General features: G+C 36.5%; 1 protein-coding gene across 2 annotated transcripts in view; it reads right to left on the reverse strand.

Moving 5' to 3' along the window:
• The window catches only part of Fez2 (fasciculation and elongation protein zeta 2), a 48,643-nt gene that overhangs the window by 25,396 nt on the left and 1,100 nt on the right, over nt 1-22,147 (reverse strand). For both annotated transcript variants that reach the window (XM_026405883.2, XM_026405882.2), the window contains exons 2-5: nt 19,061-19,169; nt 12,885-13,001; nt 10,666-10,807; nt 8,113-8,381 (exon numbers count right to left, since the gene is read on the reverse strand). In XM_026405883.2, the coding sequence (XP_026261668.1) occupies nt 8,113-8,381; nt 10,666-10,807; nt 12,885-13,001; nt 19,061-19,169 (637 nt within the window). The remainder of the gene's footprint in view (nt 1-8,112; nt 8,382-10,665; nt 10,808-12,884; nt 13,002-19,060; nt 19,170-22,147) is intronic.

Here is a 22,147-nt window from a genome sequence, read left to right on the forward strand (position 1 = left end):
AATGAAGGACATTGAAGATTTGCTACCATTTAATTAAAATACATCATTATTTATTAAAACATTAGGTATGTCTATCTAATCTACCATTCCCACATATGAAGAATTCCAAAATGACCAAATTCAAAGTGCAAAGCTGGTGAAGATTCTCATTCTACAGCTCTCCTGTAATCCAATTATGCATTTCTACAGGAAGGAGACAATAATAGTTCTGTAAAATGCCGTTCTCAGAGTGGGATTTTTGCCATGAGCCCATCAATAAGCAGGAAAATGATTAAACAACACAGCATTTAGTTCACTGCTGTCCTCACTACCACAAAATGCCACAGTAATATGGCAAGAACGGGAAAGGGGTGACTTGATACTGCCTTCAGGAATATTATTATTTCTACTGAGAAAATTCATAACTGCTTCATGATCATTCTCTTTACTGGTGTGAGTATATATTAAAGTCTCAAAATCAATCTCTAGAAGATTTTCTCAGACAAAATCAGGAGCAACAAAGTATAAAACAAGATATAAAATTAAAAATCCATCAAAATCCCAAAGACAAAGAAACAGGCCAAAATCTCCCAAGCACACATACAACATGCCTATGTAGCTCAGAAGAGGAAATCTGGCAAGGTTCCCTGCACCCATCTACATACCTCCCCACCTCCTCACTCCTGTGTGCTGCTTCTATGAGCTGCAGCCTCAGCTGAGTTTTCATTTACTCATTCATAAAACTGTAATAAATAATAATAACAGCAACAACAATAATATCATCTACTTTCTAGGGTTGTTGTGAGCACAAAATGAAATAATCCATGGGTAGCACTTTAGCAAAGAGATTGGCAAATATCAATATTCAAAAAAACCTGTGCTATATTCTCTTAAAAGCAGTCTAGAACAACACTTTAGGTATCACTCCCAAAGAGAAACAACCATACCTTTCTCTTTTCTCCATAACAGCAAAAACAGTATATCAAGTTTTGCAAAAATAAATAAAATTACCACTGAGAAATACTATATTCCTGATTAAAAGCCCTTGCTTAAGGGACTGGAGACAACAAAAAGAACACCCATTACTATCTAAAACTGAATATAGAAATCAGCCAAAGAGCATGAACAGAAAACAAGTAACAGTTTCAGGTAATTCAAGGTCTTTCTGAACAATAAAAGGAAAAGAACCAAAAACACTCTGTAAAAGAAAAAGCAACAAGAACCAGATACAGGATTGTAGTTTGTTCCTTCTTTTCTAGAATTCTAAATACATCATCTCATTCTATGCAGGGCATATTAACCAGCTCAACTAATTTCCCAAAACAAGATCCATGACAGGAAAAAGCAGAACTAGCAAGGAGGCCAGGAAACTGAGGCTATTTCTGCCACCACGTATGCTCTCAGCCCCATGTGAACTAATTGGCACAGATCTCTTACCAGCCAGGGCAGCTTTCAAAAATCTCAATATCAAAGCTCAGTATTAGAAAAAAGGTTAGGAAAAGCAATCATGGAATGCTCTCCATCTGTTCTGATTTATTCACATCTACCCATTAATATTCCTTATATTCAAAAAGTTCAAAAGAGTGAAATAAGAATAACATCATTGTTCTTTATAAATCAAATCATAAAGTTTTAAATGATAGTTTTAATTTTTTATAAATCATTAAAATAAAACATAAAAAATACAGAATGAAAAACAACAATCAAATGCAAAAATTACAAAATAAAAATACTCAAATAGTTAAGATAACAGATATTACCTAAAGAGGCAAAAGCAGCATCTTGTTCTGACGCTTCAAATCAAATAATTTTAATGTGGACTATAAAGCAGTTATAAAAGTGATTTCTACCAAAAAATATTTTTTCCAAAAAAAAAGAAAAACAACAGATTAAAAAACACAAATTATTTCAAAGCAGATACTTGATACTGTTTTCAATATTAAAATCCAATGTTGTAAGTTCACTTTCAAAGTAAAAGAAATGACACAAAGATATTCTAAACTAGGGGTTAAGTAGAATAGTGTCAAATAATTTAATATTTTATATCTGAAGATCTTTTTTAAAATCTTTTTTTAAAGAGAGAAAGAGAGAGAGAGGGAGAGAGAGAATTTTTTTTTAATATTTATTTTTTAGTTTTCGGCTGACACAACATCTTTGTTTGTTTGTGGTGCTGAGGATCGAAACCGGGCCATGCCAGGCGAGCGTGCTACAGCTTGAGCCACATCCCCAGCCCTCTTTTTAAAATCTTGATGTAAGTTAATATGAATATAGAATTTAAATTATTGCCACACATGTTCAAACCAAAGGAAAAAAATTAATCTTGGTAATTTTATAAATTCTTTGCTTATTCTTATGGATACCTTAAGCCAATTATATAAAAAGAATTCAATGTCCTAGCTTATTACAGCTTTTCTGTGAACCTGTGTCGTATTAACATGACTTCTCAAAGACACAAATATCAAGAATGGACTCCTGATTTTATTACATTACCTGCTGGGTCATGAAATTTCCATCCTAACACACACTACAGAAAAGAAACAGTAGATAACAATAATATACCAAAAACTGGTAATGACAAATATTTTTTCTAGACAATATTAGCTTTCATAAAATAAATTTGCTCCACATCTAAAGTAATTCAAATTCATAGTTTCAACTTATCAAAATAATAGCCATTACACATCGAAGTTTTTCTCTACCCTACAATGACCTTCCATGGCCCTAATACTAATTTTCAAGAAATGCTTTTTGCAGTAAAGAAAAATGCAGAGGAATACTGTGAATCATCATCAACAAATTATTGTTGAAAATGTATTAATATTTATATTCCAGTATATGTATATGGCAGATTTTATCCTCTCAAGCACCAACTGTTTAGAAAAGGGGGTGAGGGGGAGACCAGCTCTTTTTCTACATCTATATCTCTTTAAAACCACTTTCTGTTATTATGTATAAATACAGAGTGTTGAGGGGACTACCAACATTTTTATGTCTTCTGCTTCACTCCAATCTAGACCCAAATGGTCTACCTTCCAGCTGTCTTCCCCTAACCACCAGGACTTGAACACATACCCAGCACAAGTGGCTACTGCTAGGCAAGGAGCCTGCAGCAAGTGGTCTGGAGTTGAACTGGCCAAGATGTGGCCATCTGTGAGTAAACTCAGGCTGCTGCTGCCACTGGGATCTTCAGAAAAGAACTGAACAAACCCTTAGGATAAAACAAGGCAATACCTTACAAGAAATTTGGACACAATATATCTTTTAATATATACAAATTCATATAAATGGAATTTACATTTTTTCCTCTAATTTTTAATTTTATATTATATCTAAATCGGGGGTTGAAAAATTTTTTTCCATAAAGGGCCAGACAGTAATTAGTTTAGGCTTTGCAGGACACACTATTCAACTCTGTTCTTGTAGCATCAAAGCAGTCACAGATGACATGCAGATGAACAGATGTGACTGCATTACAATAAAACTTTATTTATAAAAAAAAAGATGGAAGGTTGGATTTGGCCCTTGAACAGTAATTTGCCTTGCCAATCCTCAAATGGAACATTTTAGCATATGTGCCATTAAAGATTTCCAAATTAAAAATAAGGAGGAAAAGCTCCCTGTTTGTTTGTTTTTGTTTTTGTTTTTTTGGTACTGGGAATTAAATACAGGGGTGCTTTTCACTTGGCTACATCCCCAGTCCTTTTTATTTTTTTTATTTTGAGACAGGATCTCACTAAATTGCTGAGGCTGGCCTAGAACTTGCAATCCTCCTGCCTCAGCCTTCCAAGTCACTGGGACCACAGGTGTGAGCCACAGTGCCCAGCTCCATTTTTTAAAACAGAAGTCCCAAATTCAAGTAGATGTGTGTCAGAATGATTCTTTCTTAACTTAGATCTAGGATAATTAGAATAACTTCAGGATGATCTAAGAATGGCGTCTAAATAAAAGTAAAATTTCTTACCTTAAAGTCAGCTTTGGTCAAGAGTAAATGAAAACTATTACTGAGGGCACTTTTGCATGTAAAAAGGAAACAAATTGGCATTAGTCATATAGGAGCTAAATGAGTCACAAAGGCATGGCAAGGCATCTATGAAAGAAAACGTATACAAAAAAGAGTAACTATTATCTAAGCTTACCTCTCCCCCATCTTTAAACAATTATCTTCCCAACCCCCCAAAAGCAATAAATTAGAGAAATAGGACTCTTTTTACAACAGTTTCTTGTATTCACCAGTACCCACTAGTCACTGTTCTGTAATATCCCACAAGTTTTCAGGATGTAGTTCCAGATTAGACATTTCTTTTTTTCTTTTTTTTTAAATATTTTTTTTAGTTGTAGATGAACACGATACCTTTATTTTATTTATATTTACATGGTGCTGAGGATCAAACTCAGGGTCTCACACATGCGAGACAAGCACTCTACCACTGAGCCACAACCCCATCCCAGAGATTAGACATTTCTGATGGTGGTAAGTGTAAGATACTAGGACTCTGTTGAAAGTTCAATGTGATTATTACAGCAAACAGAAAATACTATTGATTCTTATCTTCTCAACCACAGACTTGGAATAAGCAATCTCATTTGTCCTATAATTCAGAGACGTTACTAGATTTTCAAAGAGTAAGTCTGTCCATTTTTTTTATAACTTCATTTTATTTATTTATTTGTTTGTTTATTTATTTATTTATTTTTATGTGGTGCTGAAGATGGAAACCAGGGTCTTGCACGTGCGAGGCGAGCGCTCTACCGCTGACCCATAACCCTAGCCCCAATCTGTCCATTTTTACCTCTGTAAGTTTACTAAGTATGATGTCAAGCAGATAAGCAATGTCTTTACAACTTCAGATAATTCTCGATGAATGCCAACTACTAAATTAAAACGTAACCTGCTATATACTTCAATTTGCTCTTATACTCAAGAGGACTGATACTAAAATTCAATGACCTGTGAAGATGTTACATATAAACAGAGCATGGCCAAAAAAAAATTTAAAAATCCTAAAGAGTCATAATTAAATACCACAAATCCAAATCTTTACGAATTTAATCTCCAATATTGGAAATGAGGTAGAGTGCTAGTGAAACAGTGCCAACAAATGAGCCTGTAAGGAGCCTGCCCTGTGTCAGAGGAGACATTTGAACTACAGACTACAACAGTATGGTACACATCAGAAGCATATGTACCCTCATAAATATGAAAACCATCTCAAATATTATATAATAGGTAACTCACCAAAGAATACCAATAATCAACAGATCAAACCATTGCTTTGTTATCTGATCAATATATATTAAATAAAGGTAAATAACGCCCATGTTTGGTGGAAAGTGTAGAGAATGGGTCACACTCTTGTGCTACCTCCTGCCAATCAGGAGGAGCAGTAGGATAGTGGCCACCTCATCTAAAACAGCTTCTTAGCATCACCAACAAACACCTTGCCCAGCCCTCTGGTTTCTTCATAGCATTTATTACTACATTACCTTTCATTCTTTTCCATGTTTACTGCCTGTCTCCCACATGGAATCTAAGCTTCAGGAAGGCATGAATCTTGTCTGTTTTACTCACCACTGTATCTTGAACACTGTTTGGCACAAGGAAGACCCTCCACAAATATTTGCTGAATGAATTATACTGTTTTATTATTATCCTACCCAGTATATAACATTATGATTATTTTAAAACTCAAAGTTCAAATCAAGATAACATTTCTCTTTTATAAAGTACTCAGTATTTTCTTTACTATTTAAGGTATTTACCAGTTCTGAAGAAATTTTCTAATGCTTTAAATAGCATCCCTAACCCCCATATTTTTTTTCCCATGGCAGCAAATGTTTCAAACAAAACATGTCTCTAAAATTAACACCTAAAGAATTTAACTCTGCTCTCTTCCCACCAAGATAGTTTGCTAGAGTATATCTGGACCAAAGAGCACAAGCTAGCAATTATGAATAAAGTGTTATACCAACTGCAAATCGATGTACTACTTCAATGAAACACGCTTGAAGAAAAATGGAAGGCAGCTATTCAATGCTTAAGGAAAACATTAAAGTGCTGCTAACTCAAAAACAGCTCTGGTAGGAAAAAAAGAGTGACTGTAATTGGAAAAACAAATAAGACGTGACATCTATAAGAAGGTTACCATTTTTTAAAAAATTAGTATCATTAATGATAGCTTACTCATAGAGTCAGGCCCCATCAAAACTCTATGTTATATAAAATGTTTAGGAAGGTAATACCTCCTGGAATCTGCTTATCCAACTGGTCATTTTACTCTAGACTTCTTTTGAGCCACGTATCACTATTTTCCAAATCACAGGTTTCAAGCTGTTTGTGTCACAGATGGAATGGTCTTTCTCTAGCATTTGGGGCTAAAAAAAGATACAGGAAACAAGTACCAGAAGCTAAGCCATGCCATTACAGTCCTAATTAAAGTTTTTGACACACATAGTAGATAGGGACTCAAGAAGCCACTTCACAATTTCAAATATTGTGAAAAAAATCATTATTCTATGAATCTATTTTAAGACTAATGAAGGTTCAAATACAATCTAACTGTTGCCTTGCCAAATCCATTTCTGAACAGGAACACCATGTAAGACTACACAAAGGATCCACTCTAGCCCATTTTACATGGGAATTACAAAACGAAGCCTTTAAACCCCTCTGGAGATAAATTCATTTTTCTCAGCCAAGTATTAACACCAATAAATGAAGGATTTACATGTAATCCCTAAAAGCAGTTAGGTAGAAATTACCAACAATACTATGACTTTTTCACTAAGCAATTTATTTAGTCTCACCAGTATAATAGGGCAATTTAAAGGGTGCAATTTTTTAAAATATGAGATGGAAACATGAAATACTGTCCTTGATATTTTAAATCAAGTTTTCCAGGTCTGTACATTCAAACAAATATAAGGTTTTTTTTTTTTTCAGAGTAGTCACTAGAAATGATTAAATAATCTTTTTCTAAGTTAATTCATAAGTTCTGACCTTTCTAATTATGTACAAATGGATATCACACTAAGAAAATGTGATTTTATTCATAGGTTAATAAGTGCCATGATTGGGCTGTATGGTTATGCATCATCTTGTCTGTATCAGCTGTTCACTAATGGTCCACAATCTAGAACTCTTCTAGGATTCTATCAGCATCTAATCAGTAAGATCTACTTCTCTGGTAAGTATTCTTTAGAGAAAAATAATTCAAGACTTAATGAAAGAGAGAATCTATATTATTGTAAGCCATAACAACCATTTGTGATATGTATCACTGTTATCAAGATGACCAATTTAAAAAATACATACTCTTAGGAAAAATAGAAGCCTTTGCCCAACCACACTATACTCTAAAATTAAAAACCAACATTTTTTCACACTCAAAAGTCAAAGTGGGAATATACGAGGATTCAACTGATTGCAGAAAATGAAAGACATCTAAGATAAATAAAGAGATAGATCTTATATAATTGCCAGTTAATGTTCATGATGAAGTTTAATCAAGTGAAATTAATAGGACCACTTAAGAAAAAGTTTCAAAACAGGAAAAAAAAAAACATATAAAAAGTGTCAAAGTTTCAAATATTCTACCTACTGTCACCTATCAATAACATTCTGTTCTGCCAAATACCTGAGCAAATGGCAATATCATGCAATTGCCACTGACATCCTTGCATTCCAACCTGCCAAATAACGAGGAGGACTCTATTTACAAATTAATCTGTGCTTTTAGGCTCAGCATAGTCCTGCTACCTCTAAATGGACCCCATTTAAATTTCTTATTATACAACCTAAAAGAGTTAAGCAAAAATAAGAAAAGCAGTCATAAGAACCAACCAAATACAAATAACCACTATTAACATTTTGAAATATGTTACCCCCACCTTCTTACACTTATTTCTCTCTTAAACATTTCAGTACAAAATTACGCGGCCAGTCATTAAAAGCATTACCAAGAAACACCTTTCTGAAGAAGCTGAGCACAGGACATTCTGGAAGAGAGTTCCTGTTGCACTCTGGGTAGAAGTGCAACACTCTCACACAGGTACAACCTGCACCCCAGCCATTGGCCAAGTATGCTGGGACTACCTGTTTCTAGGGTTCGGTGCCTCCTGCAAAACATCACTTACTGTGCCTGGCATATGACTTCTCTCGTTCTTCCCATTCTGAGAGCTGCTGTTTTTTAGTTTCTTTTTCTTTTTGGCTGTTTCTTTGTGCTCTTTCTGTTTGTTCTGGACTTCAATAAGAACAGAAATAAAGCTGTTTTTCACTTCCTTTTCAAACTCCAGTTCATCTCGCAGGGCCAACTGCTGCACCAGCTCCTCGGAGTACTCCTTAATGGCAGACTCAATTTCCTCCAGTAGTTCATTTAATTCAGATACCGAGAGCCTTTTTACTCCTATGACCAAAAACAAAGTACAGCAGACACTAAGACAAAAGTGTTTCAAGGCAGAACAGCAGGTGTTTCATGCCAAAGAGTAAAAAATCATATTCTAAGCAACTAAACTGTTTATGATTTTCTCAGAACCTTAAAATTTCTGGTGGGCAGGTCTGAGTAGAAGTAGGTGAGCAAAGTCACTTCTCAGCTGGCTGAGATGAAACGAAGAACAAAACTTTTAACTTTTTTGTATAAATCAAGTACCCCATGAGCAGTACTTCAGTCAAGACTGAGAAAGCTTACACAAGGTACACACATAAAAGCAGAGGGAGAGTACAGAAACCACCTGCTGACAAGAAATGCAAGCAAGTGAGCAGTATTCTGGGACATTTCTAGAAAGAACTCGATTTAAAAGAATTAAACTAAATACATATTTAATCATATGTGCCCCAAATTGTGAATTTTGTTGAGGACTTGGAAGATGAAAGAAAGCAATCCCTGATACCCTTTTTCGGTTTTTTTCTTAACACTTTCACTCACATGAGAAAGAGAACACTGATGAAGTCCTGCCCACCCCCTAGTTCCTCATGTGGCTATATGATTTTGAGAGAAAAGTCTTTAAGGAAGAAATTAAGTTAAAATGAGGTCTTTAGGGTGAGCTCTAATCCAGTGTGACTGCTATCCTTACAAAACCAGATAGAGGAATGGGGCTATAGCTCAGTGGCAGAGCGCTTGCCTAGCATTTATGAGGCACTAGGATCAGTCCTTAGCACCACATAAAAATAAACAAATAAAATAAAGGCATTCTGACCATCTGCAACAACAACAAAAAATTTTTTTTAATGAGATCAGAGCAGAGGACATAGAAGGAAGATCATGTAAAGACAAAGGCAGAACACGGCCATCTGCAAGCTAAGCAGAAAGGCCTCACCAACACCAAACCTACCAAGGCCCTGACTGCTGACACCAACACTGTGAGAATATAAATTTCTATTGTTCACACCATCCAGACTGTGGTACTTTGTTATGGCAGCCCTAGTAAACTAACACAATATTTTTTAATATATTATCAGGTATCAGGATTGGATTTTGCAATCAGGACTCCAACAATGTCAAGCCCCTATCTATAGCAATACGGTGAGATCAGACCAGTGGAAAGAATTTAGTTGTAAGACCTTCAGTATGTTGAAAGGAAGTCATACACCACCCAAAGGGATTTAGGCAACCAAGTTTCAGACCTTAGTCAACATAAGACTAAGTGATGATATGGGCTAAGCAGATAGGGACCTAATTACTTTTTACTCAAGAAGGGGACTAGTCACCAGGCAGTGAATAAATGTATGCTTAGCTCAGAATATTCACAGGAGAGTTATGCATACTTGGAAACTTCACAATAACCAACTCCACAGTTTTTAACAGTTCATTATCATGTATACCAGATCCACTTCAAACATAATTTTGATTTCTAAAATTCTTCATAGCTACCCTGAAGACAACTATTTGTAAAGATAGGAATTATTTTCAACAAACACGAAGTATCTTGTTAATTGTGGACTAAACTATGTCTCCCCAAAATTTCATATAATCAAACCCCCTCTACCTCAGAATGTAACAGTATTTGGAGACAGGGTATTTATAAAGGTAAAGTTAAAATGAGGTATTAGGCTAACCCCTAATCCAATATAATTTGTGTCTTTATAAGGAGAAATTTGAAGTCAGGTGCAGTGGTGCACATCTACAATCCCAGCTACTCGGGAAGCTGAGGCAAGAGGATCACAAGTTCAAGGGCAGCCTCAGCAACTAAACAAGGTGCTAAGTAACTTAGTGAGGCCCTATCTCCAAAAAACAAAAAAATGGCTAGGGATGTAGCTCAGTGGTAAAGTATCCCTGGGCTAAATCCCACAACCAAAACAAAAAAAGAAGAAGAAAAAGATGTGGACACAGACACCTGTAAAGGAAAAAAGGGAAGACCATGTGACAACACAGGGAAAAGAAGGCCATCCACAAGCAGAAGAGGCCAACCCTGCTGACAACTTCACTCTTTCAGAACTGTGGGAAAATAAATTTCGGCTATTTTAGCTAGCCAGTCTGTAGTACTTTGTTACAGAAGCCCCAGCAAACTAACACAGGGTTTAAAAGGGGAATACAACATAGTCCCTGAGCAATGATAAAAATATGCCCAGAGTACTGTATTATCAGAGGACCAGGAAGGTATGCAACCCAGCCTTCTAGAACCGAAGCTTCCTAGAGATATCTGATAAGGACAAAAAGCACAAAGAACACAGATGTGAGGGGGATCTCTTACTCTCTTCATAACTGCTCGTACTAGATCTCTTAAGAGTTTGAATTTCCTGGGAGAGCATTGAAAGCCGATCTGACTGTGTGGGAGTCTCATCATCTTCTGGGTCTGGTGACTCCTGCATCATTTCTTCAATTTCTTCAATAACCTTCCAAAATACACACATCATTGTTAGTCAAATATCCAGGGAGAAAATGATCTACCTGTATGTATCATGGTGCTCACCCAAGGCTACCAGAGTAGAAAAGCATTAAATTCTCATTAACCAATGGTGTGCAGTAGTGGGTGTTCCAAACATTCAGAATTTCGACTGTAAGAGTGAACAAGGCTCAAAGGAAATTTACAATATACTATACAAAAAATTAAATAGAATATGATTTAATACATCTGTTATGATTCAGTGGGCCCTACCAGATCTTGCAATGTCTGAGAAATGATACTTCACTTATATAATTTACTCCAGGCAGAACAGAACCAGATCAAAAAGTTGTAGTTAAAAGGAAGCAAATAAAAGAATATTTGTCATCTACCACATGCAAGCGCTCAGTCTAAAGCTATTTAATGAAAAGTTGGACATAAAATTTAGAAAATAATATAAAACATACATAAAGCAAGAAATTACTTCTCTGGCAGCAAAAGTTTAGCAGCAAAAAATGAATTTCACATATCAATTCAATAAAAGATAAAGGGATATTTTTAAATTACTTAAAATGTAGAAGCATAAGGAGGAAATAAGCTGGACACAGTGGCACCTGTCTGTAATCCCAGTGACTTGGGAGGCTAAGGCAGGAGGATTGAGAGTTCAAAGCCAACCTCAGCAATTTAGTGAGACCCTAAGCAAATTAGTGAGATCCTGTCTCAAAATAAAATATAAAAAGGGCTGGGGATGTGGCTCAGTGTTTAAGAGCCTCTGGGTTCAATCCTGGTAGCATTAAAAAAAAAAAAAAAAAAAGGAAAAAAGCCTTAGGTAACAGGAAAACTTATATCTGCCCTTTAAACAAATGATTTACTGTCATATGCAACATCACATAACTGTATCTCATCCTGTTCCAAAGTCTAAAACTGGAGAAGGAAAAAAACTTTAAAGGAAAGCCAGAAAAGTTACTCAATACTTGAAAAAAGGATTTAAGGATTAAGAGAAAGCTATTAAAGAAAATACAATTAAATGAAGGTATAAAATATCACAAGCATATTTAACATGCTTTATGAATCACTGAGCTTAACAGGTAGCACTTGTACTGAAGAAAAACAAAAGTAAATCTGAAGGGGGGAGGATTATGTTGATTAGTAAGAAAATGCCCCAAAACAAGCATTGCAAACAGTGCAATGAGATATCCCAGAAGGCTAGAGGCTCCGTTTCCCTAAGGCTTAAAAATAGGCATAACTTATTGTATTCAGGCATAGTAGGAGACAGTAAACCCTCAGGGTCACATCTTTCTCTGGGAGATCATGTTCTAACTCAAAAAAGCCCTCTAAAATATTATTATCTTGCTTTTTAAACACCACGCTCTTTCCCACTCTAGGACAATTCAATCACAAATATGACTAAGTATATTAAAATGACATATTTTTATTGTACATCTTGAAAGTGCACCTCCCAAGCTTGCCATAAGGTATCTCTGGACCTCTTCTTTCCAATCTAAAAATAGAATGTGGTAGAATTAACAGTCTGAGAAGCCATGGAACATTTTATTTCAGGAAGAGATTGTGGCATCACATTTGGACAATACAAGAGAGGTGGGCAGAGTATTCAGAAAATGAGAATGCTGATTCAACTGCTTTCAAATGAACACAGGATTGACATTATAGAACATTCCACAGCAATAATGCTCACTTCTTCCTGGAGTATGTAAGAGGTGCTACTAATATGTGCCAGTGAGTCTTACCCAGGATTTTACAAAAACTAAATAATTTCTACACAGATATTTCCCCATGTCTGGGCAAATCTAAAGGAAATAGGAAAATTAATATTCTTTTACCTTGGCTTTAAGTAGCTTGTAACAATACTTAGATTAGAAATCTTCCCAATCAACAAAATTTCATTTTCCTCAGCCTCTATAAACTTTCTTCTTTTTCTCAGTGGAAGAGTTAGCTGTTAACCAATATAACCACACAATCTAAGGCAAATAAGTAAATTCTAATAACTATCATTTACTGGCACAGTAAGAAATGGCTTTCGGCTCTAGATTCTGCTGTCCTTGCGTAGATGAGCATCTCCTGTATACCTGGTCTGCCGTGAAGAGGGGTTCCTCGTTAACACAGGAGACAATGATGGAATGCATGTCCAGCTGTTCTCTCAGCTCCTCATCATCTGATGTGTCAAAAAGCAAACTGTCACTTATCTAAAAGCAAAAATATCCATGGTTAAAAACAAGACATTCTAACCAAAATATCCCTGGGTAAAAGAGGCAGCCGAAGAAAGCACAGACTGAGAGTGCACCCTTGAAAGGGAGACCTTATGGTCACTCTGAACTAGGCAGCTTGTGCAGTACTTTACTATTCATACCAAGCAGAAAAAAGAGCAGTGTAGAACAGTGTTCAGGGGCATACATATTCCTATGGTCTAATACATACTTAACTATTTTTTCCAGAAGAAATATAAGAGCATATAAAAGCCAACATTTATAGAGAGGGGAAAAATATAGTATTTGTTAGCAAGCTGTAGGGAATTACAAGGAACAGAAGGGAGGAAACGGGCAGGTATAGCAATGAATATTATTTAGTTAATCTAACAGCACGATTGGTAGATGTTAAACTCTACGAAAAGCATAAAGCAAGTTTTTTGCAAACTAACTTCTAATATTTAGAGTAAAAGATAAGTAATAAATTCCCTGGCAGACAGGATCTGTCCATGAGGATTGCACTTAGTTCTTCCAGTTGAATATCTTTTCTCCCAAAGAAAGATCTCTAGGTTCCAAAACATCTTTAAACCTAACCGTCTGGAGAGTATCCAATCACCCCACTAAGATATCCTACCACACTCTGTGCCCCAGAAGACTGACCATATGGACCACATCAAAGGATGCCCTTGACTTCTAGCTTCCAGTTGGGTCACACATCATTGGCAGACTGCAAGGTGAGAAGGTGAGGGCTGAGCACTTGTTCTCTCTCCTCCTCCCTGCCAGACTGCCATTTGTCAGCTCTGGCTCTTTACCAAAGGCCACAGCTCTTGTCAAGCAGACCTCTCTCCATACCTAATCTCTTCAGGTTCTAGAAATTTCTCCCTCTCCTTTCCTCTTCACATCCAGGGCTGCTAAAGTACCACTAGCCATTACCATCCCTGAGGTACTGCATTATGCTTAGCTGGTTTCCCTGAACCCTGCAAACACCAATATAAACCATCCCTTTAATGATGCTTAGAGTCTAGTACCAGTACTAATTGTAAAAACTTTTCCTGGAAAAATGGAGCAGATTAAAGTGAATAGTGATCCATCCTCTACCTATTGTGACGTGACTATTATGGTAATAAACATAACTGAAATTAGAACCTATTCCTCTGGAAAGTTTAGCACCCTTTGAGCTCCCAAAGAACAAATGGGCAACAAGGACTATGTAAAAATAAACTATGTCCTTCTATTACATAGTACATAATTAAAATAGCCAAGTGTGCTGGCACACGTCTATAATCCCCATGACTCAGGAGGCTGAGGCAGGAGGATCCAGAGTTCAAGGTCGGCCTAGGCAATTTAGCAAGATCCTCAACAACTTAGTTGAGTATCTCAAAATTTAAGACTATAAAAAAGACTGGAGATGTACTCAATGGTAACATGCCCCTGGGTTCAATCTTCAGTTCCTAAAAACAAAAACAAAACAAAATATATATATTACATTACACTATATTATCTTCATCCAAAAATTTTAAATCCGAAAAGCTCTGAAATCCAAATGTTCCAAAATCCAACACTCTGAGCCACAAGTAAAAAATTCCACACCTGACCTCATGTGAAAAAAGATAATAAGAAAATAATAAAATTTTATCATGAAAATTATTTTATTCACCAGTATAGAGAATGTATCTAAAATTGACTATACAATGGAGTGGAAGTTGATCCTCATTGCCTCCCTAGTTCCTCATACAGGACCATCCAAAGTTTAAGAGTGACCACAAAATATCAGAAAACTGCAAGTGAGAAGAGCAAAGGAAGGAACCACTGGCGTGCTGGTGTCCAAACACCAGGCAAGGGACAAGGGCCACATGAGCACTCCAGGATCTACCTGCCTACATCATAATGCAATTCTACCTCATTCTATTTCTCACTGCACCATCAGCCCAGGAAAGGCCTCCCTTGGCTGGCAACAAGTCACCATGAAATTTCAGAACACCATGGTAGTGAAGGTGGGGGCAGATTAACAGCATCCAGAGAGGAAAAAAAAAAATCACATTACAAAAGTCAGGAATCAAGATACCATTTGAATTCTCAATAGCAACAACAGATGCTAAAAAACAATTCATATAATTTTCATGTCCCAATAAATTCCACTGTAGACTCTAATGTCCAGCTAGCCTAACAATTAGGTGTGAGCTAAAAATAAAGACATTTTTAGACATGTCTACTCAAATAATATACTTCTTTGAACCCTTTCTCGGAAAGATACCAGCAGGAAAATGAAAAGGAGGAAGACACAGGGTCCAATGCAAGAAAGAGGCAAAGGGAGTTCTTGTGATGAGAGAGGAATGAAAAATTCCAAAATTATGGCTATGAAGTCAAACCAGAGAGTAACTAGTTCAGATTAGAACTGGTACTGCACAAGTCATCAAAAAAAGAAAAAGAGAGAAACTTACCACCTAGTTTATTCCATTCACTAAAATGAGTTTTATCGCTGTCATAAGGCTGAATTAGTCAGCTAATTATAAACTAAATAAACCACAAAAAAACACAATTATTATTACTCTATGAAAAAACAAAGATTGTATGAGAAGTAGTTTAATCATATATACCAAAATGGGTCAACTGAGAACATTTACATAGGTAACACAAATGATGAAGATCAGTTTGGTTTGTCTGGGGCAGGGGTCTGTTTCTGCAGGGCTGGGAATCAAACCCAGAGTCTTGCATGTGCTAGGGAAGAACTCTACTGCTTGAGCAGTCCCCAGACTGAAGATCAACTTAACTGAGGATTTTGATGAGATTATACTGGGAAGATGAGGGAAGAGAAAGTTTATGTGAGGGGTAAGAAGCTGGAGGCTGGAAGATGGTAAGACACTAAATCTTCACACTCTGGGTAGAAGGTCAGCAGACAACGCCTAAAATTGAAAAATAAAACCAAGTAAAGTGAGCAGGTGATCTGCTAGAAGGAGCAGCTGAAAGGCTGTGTCTGGTAGCTAGAAATCAAGGACAATGTCAGTGAAGACAGGTTGCCTTTCCTTCCAAATCCTATCACTATTATCCCTTTACTAACTTAATAAGAAAAGGAAAAGGTCAAGAGACAAAGCTTTTCATGAGGGAATGTTATATTTCAAGACACCACAATGAAATCATGTGGGGGTCTGTATGACAGGAATGGACCTAATAATCATTGTCATTGATCCTCATACCTCAAACTCACTTGCCTCCATCACTCTTCTATCTTGAAGCTTGAGCACCATAGTTTTGCTTTATTTTTCCCCTTCTGGTTTACAAATGGGTCCAAAAGATAAGATTAATACCAGTAAACTATTAGAATAAATTTCCGTAACAACAGAAATAATGATCCCAGATCATCTTTCCAGAGAGGGAGCCAAGCCCATTTCTCACAGAGATGGCATATGCTAAGGGCTGGAATCCCTATTGGGCTTTGAAAACTAACCCTGGCTGTCGGGAGGATCATTAATCACTCTTCTATTAGGCATAAATATGCCATCTTTGTGCCCAACATTCCTGTCACTCCTTCCTATGCCGAAGTTAATTCGGAGCTGGTGGTTCTTTTTCCCTGTACAAAACTGCAGAAACATCAAACGGAAAAAATGTGCCCATGTAAGAATCTGAAATATCCCAGTTGCCTTACCTTGTAAAAGTCCATCAAATTTGTACATCTTAACCTTCAATGAAAGAATATAAAAAAAAAACCTGAAATCTTGCAAATCATGTTTTTTTCTTTTCTTAGTGTAAAAAAAATTATTCCACCCATTATCAGGGAAAAAATTTCCTGTACACCCTGTTTTACAACTAGGATAATCTAAAAAATGCTTTCAAAAGGTAAATTTTACATAGGTCAGTCATGGAAAAATAAAGCACTCATTTGACAATAGTAAATGCTTCTTAGATGGTGCTTACTGCCCACTTACTCTTCAGTAAACTCCATGTATGTCATAATCCTTACTGAAAAATAGCATTCTAATTTCAATTCTACTCATCACCAGATCAATCATATCACAGTAGATGATGATTGATTGATAGATTAACAAACAGATGATAGATGATCATTTGTTTACTTTAATCTGCTGAGTTAATCCAGGTAAAACTGTTATAATCAATACTACCATTAAATGATACTTCTTTACTAATCACTACTTTGTAGCATTGTTCTAAATGTTGAAAACAACATTCAAATAGCAGCAAAAGGAAGCAACTTCCCCAGTGCAATCTGAGAACAATACAAGATTTACATGTTATTCAATGAAATAGGATTAGAGTGCCCTATTCTTGCTGCTAATGTGCTTCTCTTAAAAACTAGGCAAGGAACTCTTCTATGCTATCTTATTAAATGTCAAACAAAAAAAGTATTCATGGGCTAGCTACTATGAATTCAGCACTACTTTAAATAGAAAGAAAATATTTTTAAAAAACAACCTTTCATCATGATCTCTGAAGACAATATTCATTCATTCACAATATCCACTCGTTCACTCATCCCACAAACATTATCTTTATATTTACTATGTGCCAGTCCAGTGGTAATTACTAAAAAGACAAAAAGATACCTCTCAGGAAGTCAGAATCTAATAACAGACTCTGAAACATAGATTATGAGAGAACATGATTTCAGAGACATGGAAAAAGTGCTGTGGGACTAGCACCCATGAGACAATGGGGCTAATTCTGTGGGACAGATAACAAGTCCTTTAAAAGTTCACAGCCCCACAAGTGTTCATGGATTCCTACACAGAGGAGTGTGTTTTCCTTCTGTGCAAGGATTTAGGCCATGGCTGAATGACCATCTGTCAGAGATGTGGTAGATGGGGATTCCCCCAAGTGGGAGGCTGGATTAAGTGTCCTTTAAAGTCCCTTCCAACTCTAAAATTATGTAATTCCATGAGATCAGCAAATGCAAAAACAGTAACAGGAACCTTCAGAGCAGGAGGGGAACTTGCATGAAGCTCAAAATGACAGCTAGGACCTGAATAAACAGAATACAAATCATAACATGCTTTGTTTTATTTCTTTTCATTAAACATGTACCAGGTCAATCTGCAAAGCTTAATGGGGTTGACGAATGGAACAAACAGTAAGACTCCATACCTACTAGAATAATGGGAAATACAGGCAGAATTCCATATTTCACTAGAAAATGAAAGCAGCAGGTTGTTCTGGGTCACATATTTAAGAAAACATTTCCATGAAACATTAACAATATTATTTTAAATACTAACAGTCACTCTGCATTATACTCCCAATAATCACATGACTACACTTAATGAAATATAAAGCATGCCAGAAGAACTCACACCAGCTTACGCTGTTATCTGATGAGGAACTTAAAAGTCCGGCCTGAAACAGTGTGGCTACATTCCTCATCAACTTTACCACTTGGAGTTTTCACTTCAAACAATTCTGTTCCTTTTCTGACCGCTCTCCCAGCAGCCATCCTTTCACTTGTGCTCACACTTCTCACTCAAGGCACTTTCACTTGACAATACCAGTATGCATACAAGTGCTAGGTAAATTAGCTAAGAACACATTAAAAAGCCAAGAAATGTCTTTTAGTGGCTCCCCACTATTCACAGGAATACAGAGACTCCTGATGACATGTCATGTCCAGCAAGTCATTAAATTCACCAAAAAGTTACATCACATCAAAGCTGAGGATTCTCACTGAGTGCTCTCAGCACACCACAATTACGTTCCATAATCAGGGAGAAATAGTGACTGTTGGTGTTCGCTGTTTTCCATAGTGATGGAAACTTAGCTAAACATACAAAAGTGAGCATGTGCTAGAGAGGAACTGGAGAACGGTGCTAGCAAGGCAAAGGCAATGGAGCCAAGATGGGAAGAAAGGAGGGCCCCTCCAAACACTATACGCTAAGAAAGGGACAACTCAGGATGGACCTCAATGGTAGAGCACCTGCCCAGCACCAATCCCCCACAACACACACACACACACACACACACACACACAGGAAGCAACTCAATATTTGTGCTCAACCGAAATGATACTGTTTAGTTCTGCTCTCAGCAGCAGTTATGCAGAAATCCTAACTTACCCCTTTCTCTGAGAGGTTTAGAGTAAGCAAGTGCAAGGTCCTAGTGTGAGATGACTTCCAGTCCACAGGCATCACATTTCCATAATTATCTGTCAGGGCATTCCAAATCCTTGAAAAGAAGAAAACTGCATTCAATGAAAGTTACCACCTTATATGTCTTTTGTTCAATAAATGTTCAATACTACAATGAAAGAAGGACACCAAATAGCAATTTTTTTCTCAGAGAAACACCTACTATGTAGAGTCTCCTAAATAAAACTGCATGAAAATGATATATGCAAGCTGACAAAAAGTCCTGAGGGAAAGGGAAGTGGTATAAAAAACTCTAAGTCACTAATACTTCCATTATACTATGTGCCAGGCACAGTTCACAGCAGTTTACATATTATTAACTCATTTAATACTCAAAAACAACTTTAGAAGTAGAAACCATTATCATACCGATTCTACAGATGAGACTGAAACACGGAGAGGTTAAGTAATATTTCCAAGGCCACACAGAGAGTAAATAGACTGTGCACTACAATTATTTTTCTTCTGCAACTTCTAAACATTTCATAAAGTAAATAATCTATCTCTAACCAAAATCTTATTTTCCTAGATTCTGGAGAATTCAGTCTCAATGTGAACCAGCATATAATATCTAATTTGTAATAATTGGCTAAGAATAAAGACTGATGAAATGAAAGGAGAAAGAGGGGACGTTCCTATAAAATGTACACAGGTTATATACAATGCAGTTATCCTACCTTATAAGCAAACAGAGTTTTGCAGAGGTGATGAGGTAAGATGCAAAGAGCACTTGCCTAGGCTTTAAGAAACCTATTCTCATCTCCTTTTTTTGCCCAATTAGTCTTTAGCCCTGTCCCTTAACCTCTTTGGGTAACAGTTGCCTCACTATAAAATGAGGCTTGAACAAGCTATTTCCTCCAGCTCCATTACTCTAAGCATTAATTCAAATGAGTTGAACTGGGGAAAGTCCCAAGCAACACCAGAAAAGCAAACTCCAATTTCATGACCAAAATTCAGGTTTCAGTAAAAAAGAAATAATCAACACAGTAAACATGATGTCTTATGAAAAGAGTTCTGATATACAAATGAGATGAAATTTAAATAGGGTAAGAAAGTTAAATTTGAACCACTTACTGGTTGTAAGAATGCACAAAGATATCAAATAAAAAATAATCCTACAATGAATTACAGGTTATCTAATTGTAAGTCATTAAATAATTGTGCATGCCTTTTTACCAAGTGTGTATGCAACTAGGGTACATAAACAATCTTAGTAAGTACATAAACATAAGAATACAAGTTTAAAAATGGAGAAGCAACAAACTTGATGTAATGAATAGGGGTTTGGTGCTAAAAAGCAGAAGGTGATAGGACCATGCTGCCTTGTTTGGCTTCAAGATACACATTAGCCTTGATGAAAATGTGAACCCCAAAAGCTCTAGAAAACCAAAGGTGGTTTACCCAGAAAATCTCGCAAATGCATGGTTTGTTTCCAATTCTCCTCTCTGTTGGGATCCAGCCTCCTCTAATGTGAATCAGTTAGAATTAGGTAATGCCTCTGGACTGCTACTTATGGGTTTCTAGCCCATGCTTTTCTGGGTAACAATTTTCAAATACTGCATACCTGACTATATACCTAACTCTGATCAGGGGTTACAGTAAGACATTAGTAAGAGAAGATAGTCCAGAATTTTCCAGGGGGTAGGAGATATTTTCTTTGTTGCCTCCTTCTTAAATGAGGATATAAGAAAAGAACAAGTAGAGTGGAATACGTCACCCAGGAATGACTGTGGGTGAGTTTGCTTTTCCAAGAAAGTGAAGGACAGTGCAGAGTCCTCTACCTCCACCAATATCAGAACAATTGTAGTTGAGAAGGGCATAGGGCCAGCTTCAGTGAAAGATTTCTAGAATTCTCTCTCTAGACATGAACTTCCTTCATCCTTATCATAAAATATTACTAGCAGTCATAAACAACTAGCAAGATAGCACTTTTTGAAGGAGGTCAAAGTCCTGCCAACAGTGAGTCCTGCAACAGTGAGTACTCCCAAGATTTTCCTTCTAAAGGAAAATCCTGGGAGTACAATCCATATTTACCAAAAGAAAATTGGGCTCCAAAAAGTTAAATAAAGGTCCCTAAGGCAAGGTTATATCTGAGTAAAAAAAAAAAAAAAAAATTCAACTGTTGCTAAGGAAAGGAGCTAGAAAGGACTCTGTCAAACAATGGTGAGCAAATTTACACAATAGCGAGGGGACAATGACAATGGTAACCAGTCCAAGCTCCTGAGAGAAATTTCTTATGCATTCCCAAATCAAGAAATGTGAATCAGCTAGATTACTACCAACATATCACCTACTCAAACCATTATCAAGAGTAACTAAATAGCCAGCGTTGTATAGTAAACTGTAATCCCAGCAGCTCAATCCCAGTGGCTCCAGTGACTGAGACAGGAGGATCAAGGATCAAGAGTTCAAATTCAGCCTCAGCAACTTAGCAAGGCCCTAAGTAACTCAGTGAGACTCTATCTCTAAATAAAAAACAAAAAAGTGCTGGAGATGTGGCTAACTGGTTAAATGCCCCTGGATCCATTCCCCAGTACCAAAAAAAAAAAAAAAAGAAAGAAAGAAAGAAAGAAGAAAAACAACAACAACAAAATAGTTTAAATGGTATAACCTGTCTAAAGTAAAGGCCAAAATAAACTACTTTGAGGAAGTCCAGGTGAAGCAAAAACAGGGATCCTTAATTATCTTTGTATAAGCCCCTCACCTACTTTAAATTACTCTTATAAATATAATCTTAAAACCCAGAATGTATCCTAGTCTCAGTGATTCAGAGCACATAAATATACATATAAATGCAACTATCTTCTTTTTGAGAAACAACTTTCGAAAATGGCATCTTCTGCTACTGCCTGCATGCTTTCCTGTGTATATATCTACCTTTTCCCTCCCCCAGCTCTCATAAATCCCTATGAATTAATTAAATCACTTCGGGTGATTCTGTAATTATTACTTGTTTATGCACTGGTCTCCACACCACTGAGATCCTTGCTATTAATAATGAGAGCGTTTCTTTCT

Source organism: Urocitellus parryii, chromosome 12, assembly GCF_045843805.1.
Source record: "Urocitellus parryii isolate mUroPar1 chromosome 12, mUroPar1.hap1, whole genome shotgun sequence".
NCBI lineage: Eukaryota > Metazoa > Chordata > Mammalia > Rodentia > Sciuridae > Urocitellus > Urocitellus parryii.